The 27167-nt window shown below is 44.9% G+C and overlaps 1 protein-coding gene across 1 annotated transcript in view; it reads right to left on the reverse strand.

Annotated features, from left to right (window-relative positions):
• Positions 1–706: 706 nt before the first annotated feature.
• The window catches only part of LOC146811604 (extracellular calcium-sensing receptor-like), a 267064-nt gene continuing 240603 nt past the window's right edge, over positions 707–27167 (reverse strand). The window contains exon 4 of the mRNA XM_085615082.1: positions 707–1626. Coding sequence (XP_085471208.1) covers positions 707–1626 — 920 coding nt within the window. The remainder of the gene's footprint in view (positions 1627–27167) is intronic.

Consider the following 27167-nt stretch of genomic DNA (forward strand, 5'->3'; position numbering starts at 1 on the left):
TTACTGCCTTCTTAGGTATTTCTTTATATTTTGTATTCCCCCCTTTCCTCTATTCTTTTAATTTAGACAAAATACATTAACTAAAGAAATGTTAAGATGTGAAAGAGAAGTAAGGACATCATATGCTCACCTTGGAAAAAAATCTCGAAATAAGTAAATGGTTTACATTTTTAAAACAATAACATGACAAACCAAAGTGTCCTAGTAAGATGTGTTGGTTTTTTCATCAGCACTATCTGCGGTGCCTCGCACTGCAACTTTGTTTACAACTATAAGATTGAAACATGGCAGCACTCTGAAATGGAAGTGTCTGCTTTCACTCAATCAGACTTAAAATTGCAGTGCGAGTGCTCACAAGGAGGCCTTCACAACATTGCCTGGTGGGCCGCATGTGGCCCCCAAGCCATACAAAACCAGTGGTCTAGGACCACACTGGCTCTGAAGTAGCTACTTCTACAACATATTATTAAATAAATAATAAATGTTGTTCTATGAATTGTACACCACATTACAACTTGCTATTTGAAAGCAAACTCTATTGCATTTGCTGTTGGACTATTAGGATGTCATTCCCAAACTTTTCTTGTGCTGTGATATAGACTTTGTGTAGTAGTAGGTACCTGCGTGCTACATATGTGCTACATTCTCTAGTAGGTGAAGACATTTATAAAGAAACCAAACTATGCATGAACAATTGTTAGCATTGTTATCTATTTTTCAAACTTGACTTTGATTTTGATGATAAATAAGCTCTTGTGTTCCACTCTGGCCTCCAAAATATTATGAATACTTTGGGAGCAAATATACAAAAGAGAAGTCCAGCACCAGATGACAAAATGGCAAAAATCTCAACAGCCATCATATACTTTCCCTTTGTGCTCAGATAAGCTGGTATGAATGACAACCAAACACTGACAAACACTAGCATGCTGAATGTGATGAACTTGGTCTCATTGAAGCTGTCAGGTAAGTTCCTGGCTAGGAAGGAGATAAAGAAACTGGCACAAGCTAAGAGTCCCATGAAGGCAAGCATACTGTAGAACCATCCAACAGAGCCCTCATTGCAGCCAAGGAATATCTCTTGCATGGCCGGGCTAGTGCTGTGTTCTGGGAAAGAAGGGGAAGTTGTCAGCCAAGCAACACCAATGGCCACTGGAAAGAGTGTGCAGGCGGTAACAAAAGTGTAAGCAATCTTTGGACTTAAGAACTTCTTGAGATTGCTTTTGGGTTTTGTGGCTCTGAAGACAATCACAACTGTGATGGTTTTAGCAAGCACACAAGAAATACACAGGGAGAAGATGACCCCGAAGATGATTTGCTGCAGCATGCAGGTCCATTTCGTGGGACGGCCAATGAAATTCAAGACACAGAGGAAACACAGCATGAGTGAGATGAGCAGGAGGTAACTGATGCCGCGGTTGTTAGCTTTCACCACTGGGGTGTCCCGGTGCCAAACAAAGATTCCAAAGACACTAGAGGCATTGAGGAAGAAGAAAATAGACATTAACGCCAATATCATACCAAGAGGCTCCTCATAAGACAGGAAGCTAATAGATTTTGGTATACATCTGTCTCTTAAGGTACTGGACCAGTGGTCATCAGGGCACTTCATGCAGTCTGCAGAATCTAGGAAAGACAATGAAAATGTAGGTGAGGTAATCAATATATAAAAAAAACTATTAGTCTTATGGATCGCAATGATTATTGAAAGCAAAAAGCAAGTTTTTAGCCACTGTCTAGATTCTCTTTTAAGGCCTAGACAACCTGTAGCCATAGACACATCATATTCGTCATAACAGTGATGTCGTTTTAAGCTTTAATAACTTTGCCTTCAGCTGGGAAACATTTTATGGGCTAGGAAGGATCCCAAAAATTCCGAAATGTTTGGAACATTTCTGTTGCAGCGGCTGATTTTTTTTTCAGAGAATTTTTACGATTTTCTAAGAAACAGAAGCAGCAGGAAAACAAATATTGCAGTGCCAGTGCAAATAAGTCAGACAATCTGAATGTCCTGGATACTTAAATGGAGAAATATTGATCTACTTAATATAGATTACTGATTACAATGTAAATATACCTGTTATTATTACAACATAACAAGGAGATATTTATATCCGGCAAGTGGTTAACCAAGTCCAATATCGATGATTTCTGTCGGGCTGGAGTGTGGGCAAACAAGGTCCACTGACTAAAGAGTGAGAAAGTGGGAAAAGCAAGAGGGAGGTGAGAGGGGAATAGGTATGGGGGAAAGAAGGATATAGCTATGCTGGGAAGAGATGGGGTAGGGCCAAAGGAAGATCCTTGAGCAGGATGTCACCCAACTCAGATTCAGAGATAAGGCGAATATGATCCCTCATGACACAAACGTAGATGTGTGGGGGAACTTATGGTGGTTTATTTTTCTGTAAATATTCATCAAGTACATCACCTAGTTCTTGGGGGTGGAGGGGCCATGAAATTAGTATAGGATATTATCAGCGCATCTAACTGAGCACAATAAATTCCACCATTTGACAAAGGCTGTAGGTGTAGAGGATTTCCAAACTGAAAGGACGGAATTGATGCCTAGGGAGAGGAGATCTATCAGTAAGGATTTGGAAGAGTCAAATTCCTTTGCACGTGCGTTGGCTTGGAGGTCTTGAATTTTGGTCCATAATAGGGATGCCATCTTGCATGTTACAAACATGGGTTGAAGGTCCCCATGAGCCTCCAATTAGTGCCAGCATGTGTCCGAGTCCCTTAGTCCCAGTTTGTGTAGTCTGGAAGGGTTTCAGAAACTTTTTTGAATAGACCAGAATCTAGACTTTGCAAGGACAGGAGTGATTTTGGCCTCAAAAGCGGAGGTCCAGATCCTGCGCCATGTCATTTCGTCAAAGGGGTGAGTACTCATTGTCTGGGAGTGGGATTCCCATTTCCTGCGAATTAATTTCAGGGACCATCCGTTATGTGTGTCAAGTAGTTTATATAGGTGGGAAGCCGTGTGTCCTTTTCTTCGAATGGCTGCTAAAGGAGAGGGCAAGTCTGGTGTGTGAGGGGGCTTCAATTTGTTTTAGGAGGTTTTGATTCATATAAATTTGTAGAAGTCAATGTTAAGTAGGTCGAAGTTCTTTTGCAGGGTAGAGAAGGGCGCCAGCATATTGGGTGGTCTTTGGTTAAGAATGGTGTTGAAACCTTTTTGGGCCCACCACATCTCCCAGAATAGATTTTTTCCATCTAGTTTAATGACACAATTATACCATAGTGAAGTAAGGGTCGAGCCCTTTCTACAGTGGTCTAATCGTTTGTCTAACAAGAGGCGAGATGTTACAGTATCCTCTATAATTTAGTATGAGTTAGCAAGAGAGAGTTTCAAGATGTTATAAATTGTAAGGATGGCGCTAAGGGGGAGTGGTGAAATGAAGCTGGCCTCAATAGTAAGCCTTAGGGGGGTGGTTAGGCTCCTGTGGGTTGAGCCACCACCCACTCTGTGCAAGCAGGTAGGCTCTTTGTTAACAAGGGAAGTACAGGATATTTAATCCCTCAAGAGGTTATATTTCTTTTTGGGGATGTCGTGAAGAGCCGTGTCTTTTCCCCTACCAATTAAATTCAGATATGGTGATGTCCACTGACCACTGATTTGAAGAAGCTTGGAGATAAAAGCACGCAAGCATGCTGGATATGAAGTTGATCAGTGGGGCTATCATCATCTTCACTGTTCCAACATGCCCCCACCAGGTGATGTTTTTGGGTGACCATGTGGCAAGAAAATCTTACATTTTGTTTAGCATTGTTTGCTCACATGCAATGTTTCAGATCTTGAGAGAGCCACACGCCCAAGTATTTGAATGCTGATGGCTGCCACTTCAAGCCAAACTCGCCAATGACATCAGCTGTTCAATGTACATTTAGGGGGAATACCTTTATTGTATCTATATTTAAGGAATAGCCCTGATAGTACCTACTTGTTCTTCCATAATAATTGGTATGGCTATCGGGGCATCTTCTGTAAACAGTAGTATGTCATCCGCATATGCGGCAACGTATTGTCTGCCAAAGGCAAATTGGAAACCTGAGATTCCTATGTTGTTCATAAAGGTGGTAATGAGAGGTGCAATAACCAGTAGGAAAAGCAGGGGGAGAGACAGGGCACCCCTGATGGGTGCCCTGTGAGAGGTTAAAAGAATGGGAGAGGTGGCTGTTCACCCTCACCCTCGCTGTCGGGCCTGAGTAGAGGGTAATGGTCATGTGTATAAAATCCTCTCTGAGGTCATATTCATGTAGGATGGAGTGCAGGAAAGTTCACAAGCCCTTATCAAAGGCCTTTTCTGCATCAAGGGCTAACACCATAGTCAGGGAAAGGCACAGTTTTGCACTTTCTAGGGCATGTCAGAAGGTCCTGTTATCTGCTGGAAGTCTGCCCTTAAGGAAGCCTGTTTGTGAGTTAGGGCTAAGTTTTTAGATGACCTATTTCAATCGGCAAGCGGCAATCTTTGCATATATCTTGCAATTAATGTTAATCAGTGAGATTGGCCTATGGTTTTTGACGTTCATGTGGTCTTTCCTCTCCTTTGGCATCACTACAATGATGGCTTTTGGTGAATACTGCATGGAGGGGATCGGACATTATATCAGCAAATGTTTTACAGAATTTAGCTGAGTAGCCATCTAGGCCAGGGCCTTTTCCCCTTTTGAAGAAGAGGATATCACTGGTGATTTCCTCTGGTGTTATTGGTTTATTCATCTGTAATTGATCTTACTGGTATATTTTTGGGAGATCACAAGAGTGAAGCTAGTCATAGATTTTAGATAAGGGGATGGGTGTATGTGAGTTGAAAACCTCTGTGCAGAACTTTTTGAAGGAGTCAAGTATGCACGGGGTGGAGGTGACGTTCATCCCATTAGGGTCTCTTATGCCGCAATATTGGAACTCTTTTCTGTGTATTTTAGATAGATTGCAAGGGATTTGCATGTTTTTTTATTATTACACAATCTGTCAGCTTTGTTTGCATCAATCCATTTTTCGGCTCTTCTGCTTAGTATTTTATTCTATTCGTACTGTTCAGGCGCACAGTTTGGGAAGGAATGACAAGAGTTTTGAATGTCTAAGTTTGATGCTGACCTTTTGAATAGCACCCTTCAGCTCCTTAGGGTGAGATGAGATGTCTTTATTTTAAGCAGACACCATATTTATTAGTGTCCCCTCACTGTTGCTTTAAGAGCATCCCAAAGTGTTGTCTGCGAGGTGTCATTGGCAGAGTTTTTCTTGAGGAAGGTCGTAATGGCCATTTCTATCTGGGCTTTATTTCTAGGACCATCAAGAAGGTCATTGCTCAAATGCCACTGACGGGATGGAGGTGTGGGTTCACGGAAAGTTATTTTAATTGACACACATGAATGATCAGATATCACTATAAGTTCAGTTTTTGGGAAGTGGGCAAGATGGAGTTGGGAACTGCTTACGTAATATAGTCAATGTGTATGAAGAAGTGGTGTGGAGAAGAATAAAAGGTGTAGTCATTACCTGTGGGGTAGTGGAAACGTCAGATATCTATTAAGTTGCTGTTTTAGAAGAAATATTCATTTGTTTATGCTCTCTGTTTCCTAGAACTTTGTAGGCTGATATCCATTTGAGATTGGCATCCATGGGGAGATTAAAGCCCCCTCCTAAAATAACACCTATGTTGTCGGAGAGGTCAGATATCTGTTCGTCTAGGTCATTTCGAAAGTCTGAGGTGTTATCATTAGGTGAGTAGATGTTTACAGTGAAAACTCTAGACCTCTTTTTCATTTTGGAAATGATCCACCTACCAGTTTGATCATGGGTGTGTGATACGATGGATAAACCCAATTTGTTTTGAGATTAAAGTAACTAGCGCATTTCAATTCAATTCAATAAAAGCTTTATTCGGAAGCAAGGCACATCCATAAAAGCAAGGTACAAATACGACAAATACAGCAAGTTAAAAAAGTACATGTAATGACATTGTAGTGCTTAAAGATTTGATCTGTGCCTTATACAAAGTTTTAGGAACATAGCAATGTTAAAACAGATTGTAGGAGACTCCAGCATTTGAAGAGCCAATAGTGCTGGACGACATTCACGTATTGACAATTGATTCAAAACAGGTTTCAGCCACCGTTTTCTAGGTTCAGTAAAATATTTACAAAAAAAAGTGACGTGCAAAAGAGACTGTAGAGAAAGATCATCACAGGGACATGTGGGAAGAACCCTTGACCAGTCATTTGGGTTGGGAAAGGTAATTAGTCGGTGGAAATTGTTAAATCTAAATCTGGTGAGTAAGAAAACATCATAAATTGGAAAGGAAGAGGACAAATAAGGCTCAATTTTAAAAGAAGTTTGAATTAATACGGAATGCTGGACCGAAGGTTTATGTGCTTCTGTAGTTAACCGGAGATTATCAAGATGTTTTAGACATTCCGCCTTGAGTGATTTGCGGGAAAGTCTTAGCATGTTATGTGGTGCTGAATAGAAATTAGGGTAACCCAAATCGTCGAGGAAGTTGCGAACGTAATTTAGCCAGGTAATTTTTTCAGAATGGTCTAACTTTTGACAGTCAGTAATGATTTCTTTGGTTAAAGACGTCTTGTCTGAGGTCCAGATGCGGTGCCACAGAAGAATCGGTTGTAGTCGGATGAGGTCAGTGATGAATGGCATTCCAAGTTCTTGGTGGCAGGCGTAGGTAGGTGAGGAATGAGGGAGTGATAGTAAATATCTTATAAAGGAGTTTTCTGTTTTTTGGATAGAATCTACTCGGGCATGACCCCAGATACCCGCACCATAGATAGCAGTTGTAATACATTTTGGGTGGTAAACTTCCAGGATTTCTTTCGTGGATCACTTTCCGAGTCTCTGGGTAAAGGACACTAGAGCCATTGTGGCCTTTAAAAACTGATGGTTTCTCGACTCAATTGCCCTTTTCCAGGTCTCCCTGTTGTCTATTACCACTCCTAAATAGGGATAAGTTGTTGTGTTCTCTATCTTGGTGGTGGTGATAAAGATGCCTGGGCCCTTTAGTGATGTTTTGCCAGAGGACATGATGAAAGTTTTGTGTGGATTAATTTTTAGGTCAAGAGTGGACATGAAGTTGTAATAGCGGGTCAGGGAGCGTTGGAGTTCTAGTGGGGTGCGGGCGAGAATTACCGCGTCATCGGCATATAATAATGCGGGGATCGGGCGGTTTTTGATCAGGGGTAGGTCCCGGCTCCCTTCCAGCATGGCTGCCTCCAAGCCATTTGTATAGATGGTGAAAAGGAAGGGGGCCAGGACACAGCCCTGTCTTACTCCCCGTTCTACCTTGAAAGATGAAGAGAGTTGGCCCCCTGTGCCGAACCTCACTCTGGCAGTAGCGCCAGAGTAAAGTTCACGGATGTAATTGACTATGGTCTTATCCACCCCCATGTCCAGCATAATTGACCATAGTTTTGCGTGTGAAACGCAGTCGAACGCTGCAGAAAGGTCGACATAGGCCATATGGAAGTTGCCTCCCTTTGCGTTCACATACTTTCCTCTTAGCAACACTAAGTTCAGGACCTGGTCGATTGTTCCCAAGCCCTCTCTAAAGCCATATTGTAGATCGGAGATGATACTATTATGGTCTGTCCAGCATTGTAGCCGGTCAAGTAGAACACGACCCACCACTTTACCAAGGGAATCAAGCAACGAGATGGGACGGTAGCAAGTCGGGCTGTTGCGGTCCCCCTTTTTAAAAATTGGAACCAATATGGACTCAGACCATGAGTCCATAGGTCCTGTCTCACTGGATGCATTTAGTAACTAGCGCATTTGTTTGTTTTGGGGTGTTGATATGCTAAGATCGGCAATCCAGGTGCTTTACAATTTAACACCATGAATGGATTTTAGTTGGGTCTATTGTACCAGAATTATGTCGCCCCCCAGTTTATGACAGTAATCTGCCGCCACTCTTCATTTGACAGATTGGTTAAGCGATTAAGGGGCAGATTTACAAGAAAGTGACGCATCTGTAGAGATGTGTCACTTTCCCTGCGCCACCCTGAGAAGCCCTTGTGCCACCATGGAAGTGCCGTATTTACAATACGGGGCACCATGGCGCAAGGATTGACAGATGCATCGGAAATTCTGATGCATCTCATGGGGCAAAAGTCACACATTGCTGAACTTGTGTCGCAAGCACAACACAACTGCAGCAATGCTCAGGAAGGCCTATAATCAATGTTCTGCATCACTCCTTACACCTGCTTCAAGCAGGCGTAAGGTTTTGACGCAGTGGCATCTTAGAAGTGGCGCAGTGAAAACTTGTAGTTTTCCCTGCGTCACTTTTATGAGGCTTTTTTTGCGTGGGAACGCCTACCCTGCATACATTATACCTGACGCAGGTATAATGTGACGCAGGGCTTTACAACGTGATGCATCTCCCTAGATGCGTCACATTGTAAATGGGCCGCATTTCTACGCCGCCTCTGCATCACAAAAAGTGATGCAGCGGAGGTGCAAAAATTATGCAAGGGGCTTGTAAATCTGCTCCTTAGTGTTTAGTGAAATAATGTTCAGAGATTGTGTCATCAACATATATCGATGTCTCTTTGGGGAGTCAGGTGGCGGTATGGGAAGGTGAGGGACCACGGAAACGGACACATTGCATTCCATCATCAATAAGAAGGAAATATATCTAGTAGTCAGGGTATGAGCCGATTCAGTCAGCCTGAGGAAAAATAGAGGCTGGTACTGCCCAGGTAGCCGGGGGAGGGAGAGACAGGGTGGGTAGAGAGAATAGCTAAAAGGAGAAAAGCCAAAGAAGCACAAACAACACTTGAGACTGCAACAAAAGCAACAAAACTATAAACCATTAATCCCAGCCTGCACATTAACCCACCCCTGGAATGTACGCTAGATGCATTTCCTCAACAATGTTATATGCGGGGTACCTAGGGCCATGAGCTGGCTAATCTCCAAACCGGCTGGGTGACTACCCAGCCCTGCAGCTGTGTATGGTGCTAAGAGTCTAAGGGAGGGGGGTGATAGGGGGATGTTGTGGGGATGTGGAGTGAGGGGAGTAGGGGAGATAGGGTAGATAGGGACTTGATTAAGTCCTGACTCTGTGAAAGGAGTAGATATTGCAGTACAACATGTGAGTATCTGCGTTTGTAGTGGGTATGTTTTGTGGGTAGCTATAGTAAGTGATATGGAATATCATCATCATAAACTTTATTTTGGTCGTTTGACCATAAAAGTACTAATACATAAAATTCATAAGTACAGAACTATTAAGTACATACAAAACAAAATGTATATATAATGATAATCAGTTAAAATTGCTTACTATTTAAAAAATACAAGTGACACAAAGCACTAAGACACAAGATGCAACAAGGGCCAATCTGAAGGAAATAGTGCACAAAAATGCCCACTATAGAGGCTTAGTGGTTGGCATAACGCTAAAAGGGTAAACTAGTTAAAATCACAACATATACATTTACACAAGAAATAAATATATAAAGATTAAAAACTCCATAAAAAGCACATACAAAATAGTTTCTACATTGTCTCGAACTTTATTGTTGCAGTTTCAGGACAGACCTTCAAATTGCCCACATAATGCAGGGAAACGTTGCTACTGAGCAGACTACCAGTAAACTAGCGTCAGATTTTAAGTTGTGCAGCACCTCAAGATAGCACCGCATACTGATGCTTTTACAAACGGGAGCTAGCCATTTGGCTCTCGGCCGTTTGTACAGTGGGCAGGCAAGAAAGATATGACCAATCGGCTCATCACCATGAGAACAACCTGGGCAATATTGTGAGTCAGTGGATGACAAATGGAAGCTGTAAGAGAGTTCACAGGAAGTGAGCCAAATCTAAATTGTATAAACAACTTCCTATCCTGGGGGATCGTGATAGCCTCGGGATAATAATCGTATGAGGGAATCTGTTTGAACTCCACAAACTCTGTGATTAAACACCACAAAGCAAGTATGAAAGGGAAGACTGAATCCACCCAATGGCAGTAATGTTTCTTTAGCATTTCCCTGGTAGGCAGCTGTTCAGGATCCATTGATTCTTGCAGTCCCTCTAGATGGATTGGGATAAGCAAAGATTTCACCTCCTGGACCCAAGGAACATTCTTAAATCGATCAAGTGCCTGCACTTCATAGAGGGCAGCAACATATGAAGACAGCTCTAGGGTTGATTTTAAATGGAGCCAAAATAGCAAGGCCTTCTTGGTAATGGTAGCTCATCCCATGTCCAGCCTTAGTGGGTGAAGAGGGTTACTCTGTGGGAGCGAAACTAAGGGCCTCCGAAACCTGTTCCCTGTAGTCAGCAGACCTTCCTTCTTCTCGAATCCCCACAATTCCACTCCATACAACACTGAGTTTATTGCATTTCAGTCATATATATGGTGAGGAGTTGCTATCGGTTTACTATGGGAGGACCTGTGCTCATTTATCAAGGCCCCAGTTATCTGTCTATGTTGCTGTGTGTGCTTTAATATCTGGGGCTTCCAGGAAATGTCGTTGGTGAGAGTGATCCCCAGATAATCAATAGTACTCACTCTCTCCAGTGAGACCCCACCCAATGTTAACTTCCCTTTATATGACTTATGTGGGTTCAACATTAGAAGCTTTGTCTTGGACGTGTTAACCTCCAAGCCGCGAGAGTCACAAAAGGCCTTTAATCGGTCTAGAGGCAGTTGTAATCCTCTAGGGGTTTTGGAGACTAACAAAGTATCCTCAGCGAACAGCAAAGTAACTACTTTGTTGCCTCCTAGGGTGGGGGTTTAATAAAGTAAATCCACACCAGATGAAGATATGTGGTAAGAGGTATTTATTACAGCCTCAACCAACAGCCAGCATATCAACTGTCATCATAGAACCCTCACATGACAGAACCTCAGGATTTACTTTATTACAGCCTCAACCAACAGCCAGCATATCAACTGTCATCATAGAACCCTCACATGACAGAACCTCAGAACAAGCTGGTTCCATGCCTAGTGTTCTGGCATGGAGCCATGTTACATCATTACAGGGGGCATCTGCGGGGACCTCAGAGAGGTACTGCACTACCATTTATATCTAATTAAAAGAGTGTGGGTGCCAGTACACAACCTTGCCAGACCCCCTTGCTGATTTTAATTTGATCAGTAAGCTGCCCTTGATTGCCCCAGTGAACCCTTGCATTGTTAGACTCATTGAGACGGATGATATGTGCTAAAACCATGGGAGGAAGGTCCATCTCTTTGAGGATAGTCCAAAGCTTATCTCTTGGGACTAGGTCAAAAGCAGACCTTGGATCAATGAAAGCTTCATAGAGGCTTCAATGTCCAATAACCACAGTTTCCAGGTCAATAAAAGGAAAGAAAAGGCCTGGTCAATAGTACTTGTTTTTGCCTGAACCCGGCTTGATATACAGACAGAATACTATGGCCGGTGATCTAGGCCTGTATTTTGAGAAGGAGTGTGTGTGTGAAGACCTTTTGTACACAATCAATGAGGTAATAGACCTGTAGTTGGAAGGTGCAGATCTATTGCCCTTCTTGTGTACAGAAATTACCTTTGCTCCCTTCAATGAAGATGGTATTTGAGTGCCTGCTGTAATCCCGTTAGCTAGGGCCAAAATGTAAGATGCCCATTTCTCTTGATCATTAACAAAGACATCGCCTGGAATAACATCCGGCGAGGGGGCTTTAGCCCTTATAATGAAGTTAACGCTGGACGTGAATTCATCTCTTGAGAAGAAATCAATGGCAGTAAAATGGACTCTACCATTGTGGAAGTCATCCTTCTCAGGGACGCAGAGCCTAGAACAGAGTAATGAGAAGTGGTCAAACTAAGCTGATGTTGAGATATCGTTGGTCAGCTGCGTGGGTCTACTTGCATTCCCCTAGTTACTAGGAGCCAGAAATTCTTAGAATCATTATTAGCGCAGGCCTCACTAATTTGTTCCCATCTATTCGTGTCCCATTCCCTTTCCGCTCTTGTCTGAGCTAGCTTAGAAGCTTTCCTCCCTTCCAGTGTTTGCATCACATCGTTAGTGCTGATGGTGTGGGCTAGTTGTTTACGAAGGCTCCTGCACTTTTTTTTGAACTAGGCGCACTGTGACCTGGGCTTCTTGCATTTTTGCTGGTGACGTCTTGGTTCTTTAAAGCAGGTAGCTAGTTGATTAAATAAAAGGTCACGGCGGGCCTGGATCTTGTCCAGACCTTCCTGATGGATGGACAATCTATGTAAGTCCACAGTGCTTTCCAAAAGATTAGACTTGATTATTTTAGGCTTATCTTCATTCATAACTACCTGCGACCATTTTAGCCGCCTTCTATCATTCGTTGGATAGACCTCCCTAGACATAAGGGTAATGTTAGAGGGATTGAAAAAGGTATCCCATGGGGAAGCCAAGTGTAATTCCAGGGGTTTGTGGTCGCTGTCTGTGGTATGACCCACAGTCATATCGACCACTCTAGGCCACATTCTCAGGTCCAGAAGAAAGTTGTCTATACAACTTAGATTGGTGGTTCTGGGTTACCATACCCAGCGGCGGACATTATGAGGAAATAAAATAGCGTGAGTGTAAGTCAGTAAATGTAAAGTAAGGCATTACAGATCCTGTCTGGTATGGGTTCATGAGATGATGCTACAGCAGATTTATGTGTAGCAAGAGTTAATTAGACCGCATCCCGAGGAGCAGGGTCTAGTGAGACCAATGCCTGCTCGCAGGTCAAGGCTATTACCAGTGTATTGGGCATAGATTCAAATATGCCTATACTCTTTAACATCTAATGTCAGGTAAAAACATATGAAACATCAATAGTAGAAAGAAGATCTTATGTCCTAAATCAGATCTTTACAGCATATGACAGAGATGCAAATCTGATATGGTTGTGTGTATACTCTGAACCTATAGACACTGGAATATCCAGGGTGAGTGCATAAGCAACATCAACCATAAATCACCATGTAGCATCAGCAGAGCAGTGACTGCATGGAGCACAAAGTGTAATAACCTTTTTCCTGATTGGGAAGCCTGGTCAGCCCCCCATAGATTCATGGTTCCCTGGAGCATTGTGGGAGTACAGCTATTCTTGCAAGGTGGATCAAGCCAACAGTTGACCACTTAGAAGCTTTAAGGAGTAGCCTACCGCTGGGCACAGCTTTCTCGCAAAGCCTACTTTAAGCGTTTTAGTGAGTATTTGCTCTCCTTATTGCCCTTGCATCTCCACTCCGTCATCTTGAGGATTCTTAGAAGCATCCCTGGCCCGTGCAGGTAAGAGCAGTGTGGCGGTCGGGCCGGGTTGGGGAGATTTCAACAGACGATGGCAAGGGAAAATTAATTATTTATTTCATTTTCCCTCATGGTCGTCTGTCGAATACCCCTCAACCCGGCCCCACTGCCCCACAGCTTTTACTTGCTTTGAAGAGTCTTTGAAGAGTCTTTATTGATGTCTTTACATTTTGTGGGAGGGAAAGCCGTCTGCCAGGGTCTGGATGGATTGTTTCAGTTTTTGTGTTTATGCAATGAGCAGAAGCTTGGGGTACTTCAGTTCATTTGATCTTGTTTCACAACTCTCTTTTTCTTGGCGCTGCTTGGGTAGGTGATGGGTACTAAGATAATTCAAGTGATTACTCGAACGCCTGTTTAAAGAGCCATGTTTTTTTAAATTTGCACAAAGTCGTGAGATCTGTACAGGATCTGATTTCTAGGGGAGTTCCAGTACCTAGTACCCAATGTGGCAAACATGGATCCGCCAAATCGTTTCTGGTTAAAGGAGGGTGTTGCCAGGAGGTGCATGTGGGTGGATCTCAGGTTCCGGTTTGGTATATATCTGTTAATCAAGCTGTTGATAAATTTGAGGTTTTGCCATTCAGGGATTTAAAGATGATGCAGCTCATCTTAAGGGCGCATCTTTGTGATATAGGGAGCCAGTGTAGTTTCCTCAGAAGGGGGGAGATGTGTTGGCGTTTGTTATCCTGCAGGATCAGTCTGGCCGCCTGGTTCTGTGTCAGTTGGAGACGGTGGATAAGATAGACCGGGATGCCAAAGTATAAGGAGTTAACATAGTCAATATGCGAGATCACCATGGCGAGGATTGCCTGCAATTTTGCTTCCTGAATTAGGAACTGGCTGATATTCTTTATTTTTCTTAGTTGGAAAAAGCATGTAGAAGATACAGATCCTATTTGGGTTTTCATGGTGAGGTCATTACTGACTGTGACTCCCAAGGTTTTGGCATGCTTGGATGGAGTCGGTGGTTGTCCAAGTTCTTTAGGCCAAAATTGGGGGCTCCAGGGGTTAAGTGTGCCTCCCGTGAGGATCAGTTCTGTTTTATCCGGGTTTAATTTCAGTTGGTTGCTGTTCATCCAGTCACGGATGAACAGCATTGTTGACTGACATTCGAGGATGGAGGCCGGAGAGTTATTGATAGGGAGTATCAGTTGGAAATCGTCTGCGAAGTTGAAGGTTTGAATATTCCTTTCTTTTAATGTGTGGATCAGGGGAAGAAAGTATAAGTTGAATAAGTGAGGGGAGAGAGAGGATCCCTGGGGGACACAGGTATTTTTAATCATGGGGGTTGTAAAGCCGCCAAGGTGTACTGCCTGTGATCGGTTTGTTAAGAAGGATCTGGTCCACTCGAGGGCTATTCCTTCGATGCCCGCATCCCTGACACGGTCAATCAAGATGTTATGGTCGACCGTGTCAAAGGCAGCGGAGAGATCCAATTGTACCAGGGCTTGAGGGAGACCTTTGTCCGCTTTTTCTCTCAGGGTGTCCAATACAGATAATACCACTGATTCTGTGGAGTGAGCTGGGCGGAAACCTGCTTGATGTGCATCCAGGTATTCCGATTGCTCTAAAAAGGCAGAAAGAACTTTGGCTACATGTGCTTCGAGCAATTTGGCTAGATAAGGGAGCAGTGAGATCGGTCGGTAATTAGTTAGGGTTTTTGGGTCAGCTCCTGGCTTTTTTAGGAGGGGGATGATAATGGCCTCCTTAAAGGTCTCCGGTACCTGACCCTGAAGTAATGACTCATTTAGGAGGGTCACGGCTGGACTTGGGCACGCAGTAAATGCTTCTCTTAGGATCCAGGGGGGACAGCAGTCCCTTGGAGATCCAGACCTAACTTTTGCCAGTAGGTCATTGAAGGTTTCTTGATTTATTATTGGAAATTGTTCCAACCTGTGTGGGTTCTTAGGTTTTATGGGACATGCAGGGCTTGGACAGCTGGGGATACTTGATTTAATGATTTTGGGGCAGATTTACAATAACTGGCACATCCCTGCATATCAGCAGGGAGGCGCCAGTTATTGTGCGTCACGGCTCCGTCACCATAGATGCGCCGCATTTACAATGCGGCGCACCATGGGGCAAAAACGGACAGATGCATGACGCATCTGTGCCGTAAAGGCGGCACATTGCTGGAGTTGCGTTGCAAGCGCGAAGCAGCTCCAGCAAGGCTCTGGTGTGCCCTATTGTTACAATGCTGCGTCAATCCTTATGCCTGCTTCAAGCAGGCGCATGGTTTTGACGCAGCATGGGCTCAAAAGTGACTGAGTGAAATCTTGTAGATTTCACTCAGTGACTTTTAGGAGGCGTTCCTGTGATGGAATGCCCCCCCCCCCCTGCACAGGAACGCCTACTTCTGACGCAGGGCTTTACAACGTGACGCATCTCCCAGATGCGTCACGTTGTAAATACTCTGCAGCATGGTGCTGGTTTTGCGCCTCTGCTGCATCACAAAAGTGACACAACGGCGGCGTAAAAGAGGCGCAAGGGGCTTGTAAATCTGCCCCTTTGATTTTTTCAATGAAGAAATTGTTTAAAGAATCACATAAGGATTGAGAGGGAGTGGGTTTTAATGTTACTCTGTCTGGGTTGGATAATTCATTAATAATTGAGAAGATGTCTTTGGAACGTTTTGTGGAGTTGATGATTTTGGACGAGAAGTATACGGCCTTGGTAGCCAATATAGCCTTTTTATAAATTCCACGTGCCTCTAGGTAAATGCTTTCGTCGTCAGGTGAATATTTATTTCTCCACTTCCTTTCTGCGTGTCACAGAGCAAGTTTTAAATTCTTTAACTCAGGGCAAAACCATCTCTGGGCTTCATGGCGACGTGCACGAGACGGTTTTTTGAGGAGGGCATATTTATAACTGGCTGTCATCAACCAGTCCGAGAGGGCTTTCTCGCTTTGATCAATAGAGGGTTGACCAGTAGGAAAAGTATTGGTCAGTGATTCCAGAAACTGTCCTTTATCGATAGTATTCCAGCTCCTACGTGCTCCAAGATCATGTGGTATTGTTTTAGTCGGGGTAGGGATATTTATAGTAAATTTAATAAAATAGTGGTCAGACCATATGCAGGGGGTGACTTCTAGATTGACTAAAGACAGGTTGCTAGTCCACACCTGATCTACTGTGTGCCCTTTGATGTGTGTGGCAGTGGAAATATGCTGACTTAGGTTGAGTAGTTCCGTTAGTTCTACTGAGTGACGTCCCCCTGCTGGGTCGTTGGCCCAGTAGTTAAAGTCGCCGGCCATCAGTACTTTGGCATGGTTTGTTACGAGGTGTGTCATTTGTTCACTCAGGGATTTCAGGAACTGTGGCATGTTCTGTGGTGGTCTGTAGAGTAGCACGCAGACCAAAGGGGTAAGATCAGATTCTAATTTAAGTACTAGGTTGTCCATTTGAGGTATATCTAGGGGAGTGAGTGCCGTGAATTTAAGATTTTGGTGCACTATAGCTGCTACTCCCCCTCCCTTTTTTCCCTGTGGGCGGTTGGCTTGGAGGATATAAAACTCTTTAGGTATTGCTGCTAGAATGTCGGGGCAGAGTCTTGTGTTAGCCAGGTCTCAGTTAATAGTAAAATATCTGGTTTCTCTGATATCAGCAGGTTATGTATGTCTTGTTGGTGTTTAGTCAGGCAGCGGGTGTTTAAGTAGATAATCGAGAGAGCCTTTTCCTTGTTCATAGCCTGAGGATCGGTGAGTTCCCTAGTATCTGTGGGAAGGTTGAATTCGGGGAAGGAAGATCTTATTTCCCTTATCCCGTTCCTGCTTAATCTTGCACGCGTGAGGTGGTTGACCTCAAGCTCATTAGAGTGGATCATTTTTAATTCAGTTGATGAGTATGTTGTGATTTGGGCATAATGGGATGCCTCTTGCCCCTGCCGTCCGCGGATGGGCGCAGACGGGCTTGCCTTTGGCGCGCCTTCGGCACGCCGTCGGCGTGCCCTCTGCGCGCGTCCGCTGCGCTCACGTGCTGCTACCAGCATTAGTAGTCGTAGTCAGCCTTGGCTCCTCCCCCCACTTTGCCTGATTGGCGCTCAGTGGTGGCGTGTCTACCCGGAAATGAGTCCAGCCAGCGATGCGGTAGAGATTCAGCGCAGTGATAACTTTTGTGAACAATTTTAAAAAGTGAAGTGGTAAGCTCAATTAGTGATCAGTACAATTATTACAATTTTAAAAGCAAACAACAGCGTGCGCGGCAATTGTTACAGGCAGCGTCACCTTTTCCAAGTTATCGCTCCCGCGCTGCTACCAGCATTAGTAGCACTAGTCAGCCTTGGCTCCTCCCCCCACTTCCCTGATTGGCGCTCAGCGGTGGCGTGTCTGCCAGGAAATGAGTCAGGCCAGTGATGTGGTAGGGATTCAGCGCAGCGATAACTTTTGTGAACAATTTTAAAAAGTGAAGCGGTAAGCTCAATTAGTGATCAGTACAATTTTTAAAATTTTAAAAGCAAACAACAGCGTGCGCGGCATTTGTTACAGACAGCGTCACCTTTTCCAAGTGATCGCTCCCGCGCTGCTACTGGCATTAGTAGCCGTAGTCAGCCTTGGCTCCTCCCCCCACTTCCCTGATTGGCGCTCAGCAGTGGCGTGTCTACCAGGAAATATGTCGGGCCAGCGATGCGGTAGGGATTCAGCTTATGTCCTTAGGAGATTATCCCCAAGAACATTGTAGGTATGGATGTCTGAGCGACCACAACCATTTATTATGATCTTATTGGTATCAAGCCAGAACCAGATCAGAACTGGTGCTAGACAGAGTATGTTGTTAAATTTTAAGTAGCTGTGACATTCTGAGTATGTGGTAAGATTAGGGAAGTTTGGTTGGAAGTAGATCACTTTGTATCTGGTCGCTGGATGCTGTGGGAGATGACCAAAATATCACATATGATTTCTCTGGACACCAGCGGATGCCATTTTGTGAAGGCCAAGACTGTATTGTTAACAATAGACGTTTGGTTGCTTTATGAAGTGTGCAATACCGATTCTTTGCCGTTGATGCTGGATTAGTCTTGTATGGCTTATCTGCAGCCTGTTATTGATGTTGCGAATGCCCAGGGGCCCAGGGAGATGTCCTGAGATCAGTTTGGTTGCCAAAAAGTACTATGCTGCACTGCCCTTTGCAGTGTTCTCATACAGCCTACGGTGTCATCAGGGGAAGGAAAGGTGTTTCTATCTCTCTTACATCTATGTAGGACATCCCTGGATAAATCTCTCATGCCGAAGTGGGAGGATGGTTGTAGCGATATTGTGGGGGCCATCTACCTTAAGCGCTGGCTCATTAAATGGTGACTGAGATGGGTGGGCGATGCACGCTTGCCACACAGCCTCAGGCTTGGAGAACGAGCAATCCGGGGCAGGCTCCATTGGGAACAAACAGATGGGAAGGTAAGCTTTTTTATCACAGCCACTCTGTGCACCTAAGTCCCCCTTCACCCAAATTTGGGACTCAATATGGCTTGCAGTTGGGTTACGATGCTGCTTGCAGTTGGGTGTATATCCTGCAGTGGGTGCAGGTGGTAAGAGCTGCCATGTTGCACATACGGTCATTACCTCCTATTCCATCTTCCTCGCCACAGTAATTAACAGTGAGCATTCTGCTCCTACAGAAACTCCAAGTAAAAAGCTATGTACTAGTCTCCCTATCTCTCCAATATGGCCCCTAGTGGCAACAACCAATCAGATAAAAGGACACAAAAGTCTCAACACGACCTGTTTTTTTGTTTCTGCACTGCTCCGAGTGCTGTTCATGTTTCTGTTATTCAGGTGAGCTGGGGGCATCGGTCTTGCTTTCGCGGACTCTTGAGCCCTATTCTGAGGGGGGGTGCTGGTTTTCATATGTGTATGTTTCCCTCCCCCTTGGTTGGCACCTTCTGCATTTTCCCCTGTCCTGCTCTAGCGGACGCAGGGTTTTGCCATGCCTGTCTTTGTTATAATGCCGAGTCCTGCCTTAGCGGACTCGGCGTCTATTGATTACTTCCAACGTGTTTGTTTTCTTTCATGTTGCTGAGTCCTGCTTTAGCGGACTCGGCGTGTTTTCTGATCACTCGTGGTTACCTCCCGCTTGCATTTATATGACTGCGTCCTGCTTTAACAGACTCGGAGTGTGTCTGATTTTTTAATTATGGACGGGGACGGCTGAGTTGACTCGCGGTTACCTCTTGCTTGCACTTTTGCAGCCGAGTTCTGCTTAGCGGAATCGGCGTATTTTATTGTTTTTTCTTCGCTCCCGGTCACGCTGGTGGGTTGTGTATGGGTTCATTCCTCCCGAATGGCCCTCTCATTATGTGTGCTACAGTGTCCTGCTTTAGTGGACTCGGCGTACCTTGACCATTTCCGGCCTCCCTGTTTGCACGCGGGTTCCCTCTCCCTTACCGTTTCATGGAGGGGCGCGGCATTATGCTGTCGTCTGTTGAGGTCGGAGCATTGTATGCTGCGATTCTTCTAGGGCTCGTTCTGTGACGTGCTTGCATTGCGGCATGCCAATCGCAGTCTGGGGCATTTTATTCTCTGGTTTCCATGGTGATGGTATGCTTTTTGAGTGCTCCGGCTTGCCGTAGTGGTGTTGCAGGTCATTCTTGTATGGCAACTATGGAGGCTGATGCTGGGTTGGATTCTGCGGCCAAGGAGGGTTCTTATGGTTCTCAGGACGCAATGCCTTCCCTTGCGTTGATTCAACAGATGATTAATGATGCTGTGGCGGCTGCCTTGCAGGCCAAGGTCTCTGTTCCTCCTTCTAAGAAAGCCAGATGTGACCCTGGTCCTTCCCAGGAATCAGACGGGGAGGAGGATGTGGACCTTGAGGGTCTCTTTGTGCAGGGGTCGGATCTTAAGGATGTTCTTCACCACATCCCTTCCAAGTCCGAGGTGAATGTGGAGGATGCTGATTTCTTTGCGCAGTGTCAGAGGAAGGAGCCCGAGTCATTGCCTCTCCACTCCTCTGTTTTGCGTGTGTTGGAGACGGAATGGAAGGATGTGGATAGGAGTAACTTTCCCAGGTTTCAGACCAAACACTATCCTTTGCAGGACTTTACAGCTAAGTTTCCTGCCTCTGTGATAGTGGATTCTTTGATGGTGGGTATGCCCTCTCAGGGGACTATTATTTCAGAGGATGCTTCCCCGGCTGATCATGTTGATAAAAAGGTGGATTATGTGGTGAAACACAATTTTTCCACTGCCAATATTTCCATTAGAGCTGCTGCCTATTCCTCCTATGCCATCCAATCTGTTCTCAAAGATTTTCAATCCTTGGCTGAGATGTTAGACCATGGCGAGGTTAATTCCCCCACGCTTGCTCTGATGGAACAGCAGGTTCGTCTGCTTTCTGGCATCTCCTTTGATTCTTTGGGGGAGGCGGCTTCTGTTGCGGGTTCTTCTGTGGCTGCTAGCCGCCATGGAAAGCTGATTCTGTGCAGATGGGTTTGCTCATGAAGATCCTTTTTTCTGGTGTGAAGTTGTTTGGGGCCCCCTTAGAGGATATGGTCAAGAAGTCTGTGGAGGATCGTAAACTGCTGTCTCCTGATAGGGCTGGGTGTTCCTGTTTGTTTTGGGGCTCGTAGGGCATTTGGTCCTGCCCGTCAGGGGCGGGATCCTCAGCCCTTTCGTGGGAGGGGGTGTGGCCGGGGTGCTCCTTCCTTTGGCAAGTCCCGGTTCACTGACAAGTCTTCTTCCTCTTTTGCCCCCTCCAAGTCATGACTGGATTGATCTGGGTGTGGGTCCTGTGGGGAGTCAGCTGACTCTCTTTCTGGATGCCCGGAACCATACTGTTTTGGATCAATGGGTTCTTCAGGTGGTGTCGAAAGGCTTTTCCCTTGGTTTCGTCCGGACTCCTCCAGACTGTTTTTGAGTCACTCCTTTCCCCAGGGACTCTCTGAGAATTATGGCTCTGTTGGAAGGCGTCCGTTGTCTGGTAGCGAAGGGCACTGTCATTCTGGTTCCCGTGGATCAGCAGGGGATGGGTTTGTACTCTATTCTCTTCCTGGTGGAGAAGCGCACCGGGGACCTCAGACCTGTTTTGGATCTAAAGTGGTTGAATTGGTTTATTCCTCCCATGAAGTTCAAGATGTCTCCTTACAGGTGATCCTTCCTCTGATCAGTGAGGGGGATTTTCTGGCCTCCATCGACCTGCAGGATGCCTATCTCCAAGTGCCGGTACATCTGAATTCTCTGAAGTTTCTCTGATTCTGTTTTCTGGGTCAACATTTTCAGTTCCAGGTATTGCCCTTTGGCCTGTGTTCTTCTCCACGGGTCTTTACTAAGGTTCTGGCCCCACTATTGGGTCATTTACATGGGCGGGTATTAAGATCTTTCCGTATCTGGATGATTTGTTGATTTCTGCTTCTTCTCTTTCTAAGGTGGAGCTCCATGTCCAGGAAGATTGCCGGGTACTGGAGGGTCACGGCTTTCTAGTGATTCGGAAGAAGTCCTGCCTGGTTCGTTTTCAGGATCTGACGTACATTGGAGCTCAATTTATGACTTAGTTGGAGTTGGTGTTCATGACTCCTGCACGGAAATTCACTTTGATGTCTGCAGTTCGATCCCTGTCGTCAGAGACTTGTCCTCCTGTGAGAATGTGGTTGAGGGGTCCAGGGTCTCATGCCTGCATCCTTGTTGCTGGTTCCGTGGGCTCATCTTCACTTATATCCAATTGTGAACCACATTTTGTCTCATTGGTGCCCCTGTGGTCAGGATTTCAATCAGGGGGTTCCTGTGACGGCCCGGGTGAGGGAGGATCTGGGTTGGTGGCTGGTCGACGTTCATCTGTCCCAGGGTCATCCGTTTCTGATTGTCCCTTCTTGTGTGGTCACGACGGATACCAGCGGATTGGGCTGGGGGCTACTCTGGGCAATGCAACAGTGCAGGGTGAATGGTCGAAGGATCTGATAGCCTCGTCATCGAATTACAGGGAACTGAAGGCAGTTCAGTTGGGTCTCTTGGCTTTCTCTACCCTGCTGGTGGGTCACCATGATCAGGTCCGGATGGACAACCAGGTAGTCATGTCTTACATCAATCACCAGGGGGTGGCAGAGTTCATTTCCTCAGTTGTCTCAGTCGCTAGATTTGTTCTTGGGTGGAATCGAATCTGGAGTCCCTGTCGGCGGTTTATCTTCCAGTTCAGGAGAATATCATGGCAGACTGTCTGAGCCGGGTCTTTCCCTCCATGCAGTCTTTGTTTCTGACCCGGACGTTGCAGAGGAGGTTTGGGTGTCCGGTGATGGACTTATTTGCGTCTCCGACCAATGCCAAAACCTGTTGCTTCTGCATGATTAAACCTTGTTCGGACGCATTGGGGGTGGATGCGATGTCCTTCCCTTGGCCAGGGGGTCTGTTGTATGTTTTTCCTCTGGTTCCCCTGATTCCGGTGGTGTTGTTGAAGATTAAGAGGGAGGGAGCTTTTGTTCTTCTGGTGGTCCCAGATTGGTGCCGTCGCCCTTGGCTTCCACTCTTGTTGGATATGGCGGTGCGCCCGGGTTGAATGTTGCCGTTCGATCCATTTCCTTTGATGGGCCATCTGGTTCCTCTTCCTGTGTTCCGGTCAATGGGTCTGCAGGCTTGGCTCTTGAGAGGGAATACCTGATCCATAGTGGTTGTTCTGTGGAAGTTGCTGGTCTTATATAACAGTCCAAACTTCCCTCGACGTTGAAGTCTTACACTAAACATTGGGACAACTTTGCTGGTTGGTGTCTTTGACATCGTTGGTCTGTTGAGTCTTTGGATCCTGCTCGTGTGCTGGATTTTTTGAAGGAGGGTTTTGATATGGGTTTGGCCCTTTCTACCCTCCATGCTCAGTGGGCTGCCATTTGGCCTTTCATGGGTTGCCTTTTGTGTCGGTGGAACCGTTGGTGGCTCGTCTTTTTAGGTCTCTTGCCTTTCAACGTCCCCGTCCGATCCTGTCTCCTCCCCGTAGGACCTTCCGTTGGTTTTCAGGGTGTTGCAGTCGGTTCCATTTATAGCCTTTGGAGACGGTTGGGTTAAAATATTTGACTCTCAAGGTGGTATTTCTGATTGCTATTGCTTCTGCCAGGTGTGTTGGGGAGTTGGGTGCTTTCCTGTGGTCTGCTCCTATTTTACAGTTTCTAGGTGGATGATAGGGTGGTTTTGCGTCCTCACCCTACTCTTGTTACTAAGGTGGCCTCTGTCTTTCATAGTTCTGCTGAGGTGGTCATCCCTGTCTTCTTGCCTGTCCCTTTGTCGCCGAAGGAGTCTCTGTTGCATCTGTTGGATGTTAAGCGCGCCTTGGTCATTTATTTGGACCACACCTCTTCCTTTTGTAAGGTGGACAACTTGTTTGTCACTTTTGGTATGGCTAGGCAAGGGCAGAAACCGTCTCTTTCCACTCTCAGTGGGTGGATCAAGGAGGCTATTCTTTTGGCATATGTTTCTCAGTCTGTGGTTCCCTCTCATCCTATTAGGGGGTGTTCTACTCGTTCTGTTGCTGTTTCTTGGGCCGCCTTCAAAGTTGTTTCCATGGAGGATATTTGCAGGGCGGCCACTTGGTGTTCACCTCATAACTCATACCATCATGTCTCATTACCGGCTTGAGGTTGGGGGCGGAGCTTCTGTGGCCTTTGCTTCTTCGGTACAGGACTCTGTGGTTTCCTGAGTTGTTTATCTCTCTCAGTTGTTGTCAATAAAATTTATTTTTATACTGACTTCCTTGTATGGGTTGTGTTCCTTACATGAAGCTGTTATTGCTTTGGTATCAGCTCTCTGTTAATTACTGTGGCGAGGAAGAAGGACGAGGAGGTAATGCCCCGGTTACTTACCGGTAATCTTCATTACTCCGAGTCCTAGTCTTCTTCACCACAGTATAGTTTCCCTTCCCTCCCGGCCCTCTATGGGGGTTTCATGTCTACGGCTGTGTGTTTCAGGTCATGTTGGGACTTTTGTGTCCTTTTATCTGATTGGTTGTTGCCACTGAGGGCCATATTGGAGGGCTAGGGAGATTAGTACGTAGCTTTTTACTTGGAGTTTCTGTAGGAGCAGAATGCTCACTGTTAGTGACTGTGGCGTGGAAGACTAGGACTCGGAGTAATGAAGATTACCGGTAAGTAACCGGGGCATTTTCTCAGATGCCGGTGTGGTAGTTGATTTTGGGATTTCTTTGGGAGCAGCACACCCCCAGCGAGCAGGCAGAGTGCCTACTACCTATAAGTAGGGTCTGGTGTGGATTGTAGTGATGTCCATGCAGCCAATGAAAGTTTTGAGGTCTGCCATGTCTCTCATGCGGCCTCGTACAGGAGTGCTCACAATCACAGCTAATCACTGATAAGTCATGATTGAGCCAATTTTAACTTTTTCCAGAAGCTCCAATGGACCAAGGTTCCTTTGTAGTTGGCTTCAGTTGATTTTGGAGCGATGGTTGCAAGTCCGTACTCTGATATTGCAGGGCTGGGAGTGGAGCAAAAGTATTTAGCCGCCATCTTGCTCGGACTCAAACCACACTTGCTTAATTAATTTTAACAAAACTTGAATGAGGTGAAGTGAAGTAGTGCAACTTGCTATATGGTTTGAATTTGTAAAAAGCTGTTCAGCACCTTTTCTAAAAATGCCTTAAATATAATGGACAACTAGGGTCAAATAAATTATAGACATCTGGACAGTGGGGTTGCCATGTTGGATAGAGCAAGTAGGTCACTGAAAAACTGAATAATCAAGGAATCTGATTGGACAAGTGAAAATTGTGTGGGCCGCTCCAATGCAGATTGTATCATTCTGTCCATCATGAACCACAAGATCAAAGTCCAAGTGGTGTGTAAATGTACCAGGAAACCTGTTATATGCTGTTTGAATTAAATACTTATTTTTTGGCAGTTAGCTTCAGAATTTGCTTTTTCAAACAAGGAAATGTTTATTGAAAACAGTAAGTGAAAAAATAAATTAAATGCTTGACTGTAGGAAATTAATTACATAGTTAAAAATGTAGGGTATTTAAAAAAATATACTTTGCTTTAGTAGAAAATCATTCTGTCTAGAAGGAAGATATTTTTAAAGCTGGTCTTGGCAAGATGCATCTCACAACAGTTACTGATTGGAATTAGAATGCTTAGCTTTTGTTTACCTTTAATGAATAGAATGTTGATTAACTAGTGTATAAATGTAAAGATCTGGAGAGTATTTTGGGGTTCTCATTGTGATGTTAATCTCAAAGTTTAGAAAAACATGCTTTGGCTTGTTAAAACACACATTCTATATCTAGGCAGGAAGGATTGCTGATGATGTTTTATATAAGGCATATCTTTCAAAGAGTGCTGCTGTGAAATATAATGTTCATGTTTTGCCACGTTTCATTCACAAAATAGTTAATAAACAAGTTAATGTTGCAAAGAGAGCTTGGAGCTGTCATGAATGACAATGTGGCCTATAACTTACAGAGGCCGCTAAAATATTTTCCACATTTCAAGAGTTCTTCTGATATATGGGTCCCCATACCACTCCATACACTGCAATACCATCACTTAATAATCTATTATGTGTCATATATGATATCACCTGCATTGTCACTGATGATATAATTTAAGATGTTACCAATGATTTATATGACTTACATGCGAGATTATGAAAGCGCATGGTGGCTTGAGTTATGGTTTGCTTAGTGTATATTAACTAGAGAATTTCAAGGTGTTTAGGTTTTCCCTTGGATCAATACCTTTTCTATTTGTGAGTTTTCTCAATTATTTCCTGAGTTTTTTAAATTAACTTACATTAATGCCTTACCAGCAATGGTAACCATAATGTACCCTTAAATATATTTTCAGTGACTTTTTATAGGCTCTTTATACTTTGCTGCATTGATCACACATATTGGTATAATGCACAGTACAGAACGTTTCAGCCATGTGCAAGCAGGCCCTGCATCAGTCAGTGCTCCATGGTGCACAGCTAAACACAGTGGCTGTGGCCTAAGTGCCTGTCTGACTTGTGCCCAGGCCACAGCATCATTGTATCCACTGCACACAGCCTTGGTTTTGGTTAGCGAGTCCCGTGTGACCCTCCGTACTACAGGTCTCGATGTGCATGGCTCTTGAGAATGAGCATGTATACACAATAAGGTATTGGGGAAGTATCCCCGTACCTGAAGGGTTTGAGGGGTTTCTCAGTCGGAGTATGCTCTCCCGAAGCAGAATTATAATCACAAAAAATACCCCAATGGACCAGCACGTGGTCAGTGGAACCGATTATCCAACTGTACAAAAAAAGAGAGGGGACTCTCTAGTGAAAGGTTGCACCTAACTCAACCATGGATGGGAGGAAGGAAAACACTCTTTGTTTAATTACCCTCACACACCCTAGTGGTGTCATGCTTCATCATCGGGTCACCCCGACACCTAAAAGTCGGGGTGGACTCAACCACAGTGTTGGGAGCTCTTTGGATAAATGAAGACCAGGGGGATTAAAGATTAAAAGACCTCAGGCAGACCCATGGTTTCCCTTTATTCTTGGGTCTGTCTGGGTTATTAAAAATCTTAAAAACGAGTCCGTAGGAGTGTTATGGACCTAAGACCCTAGTGCCGACATGTTCCAGTCCTGGGTGGCCGTGTAGGTCCTGGACTTTCTTCAGGGCAAAGGATAACCCCCCTTGAGAATTATAAGGGTGGGAGTCCCTATCCTATCAATGAAGCGAGGGCAGAGTAGCTACTCCTCGTATGTATGTAACAGATAACTTATCCGTTATGTGTGATCCTCCATCTGTGAACATAAATAAAGGACAAAGACAGACAACACACACCTTTAAAATAACATCATTTCAGTATTACTGTTGTGTTTATAACCATTTGGGTGCATGGTAGAGACCAGACATATTTGTAAGCCATAATCATGTGCAAGACCATGTCATAAGTCTCATCCCATTTTGTGCCACTCATCTCTTTATCTGTAACACACTAATTCTATGTGACAGGTTTATCGTG

This window comes from Triturus cristatus, chromosome 7 (assembly GCF_964204655.1).
Source record: "Triturus cristatus chromosome 7, aTriCri1.1, whole genome shotgun sequence".
In the NCBI taxonomy this organism is placed as follows: domain Eukaryota; kingdom Metazoa; phylum Chordata; class Amphibia; order Caudata; family Salamandridae; genus Triturus; species Triturus cristatus.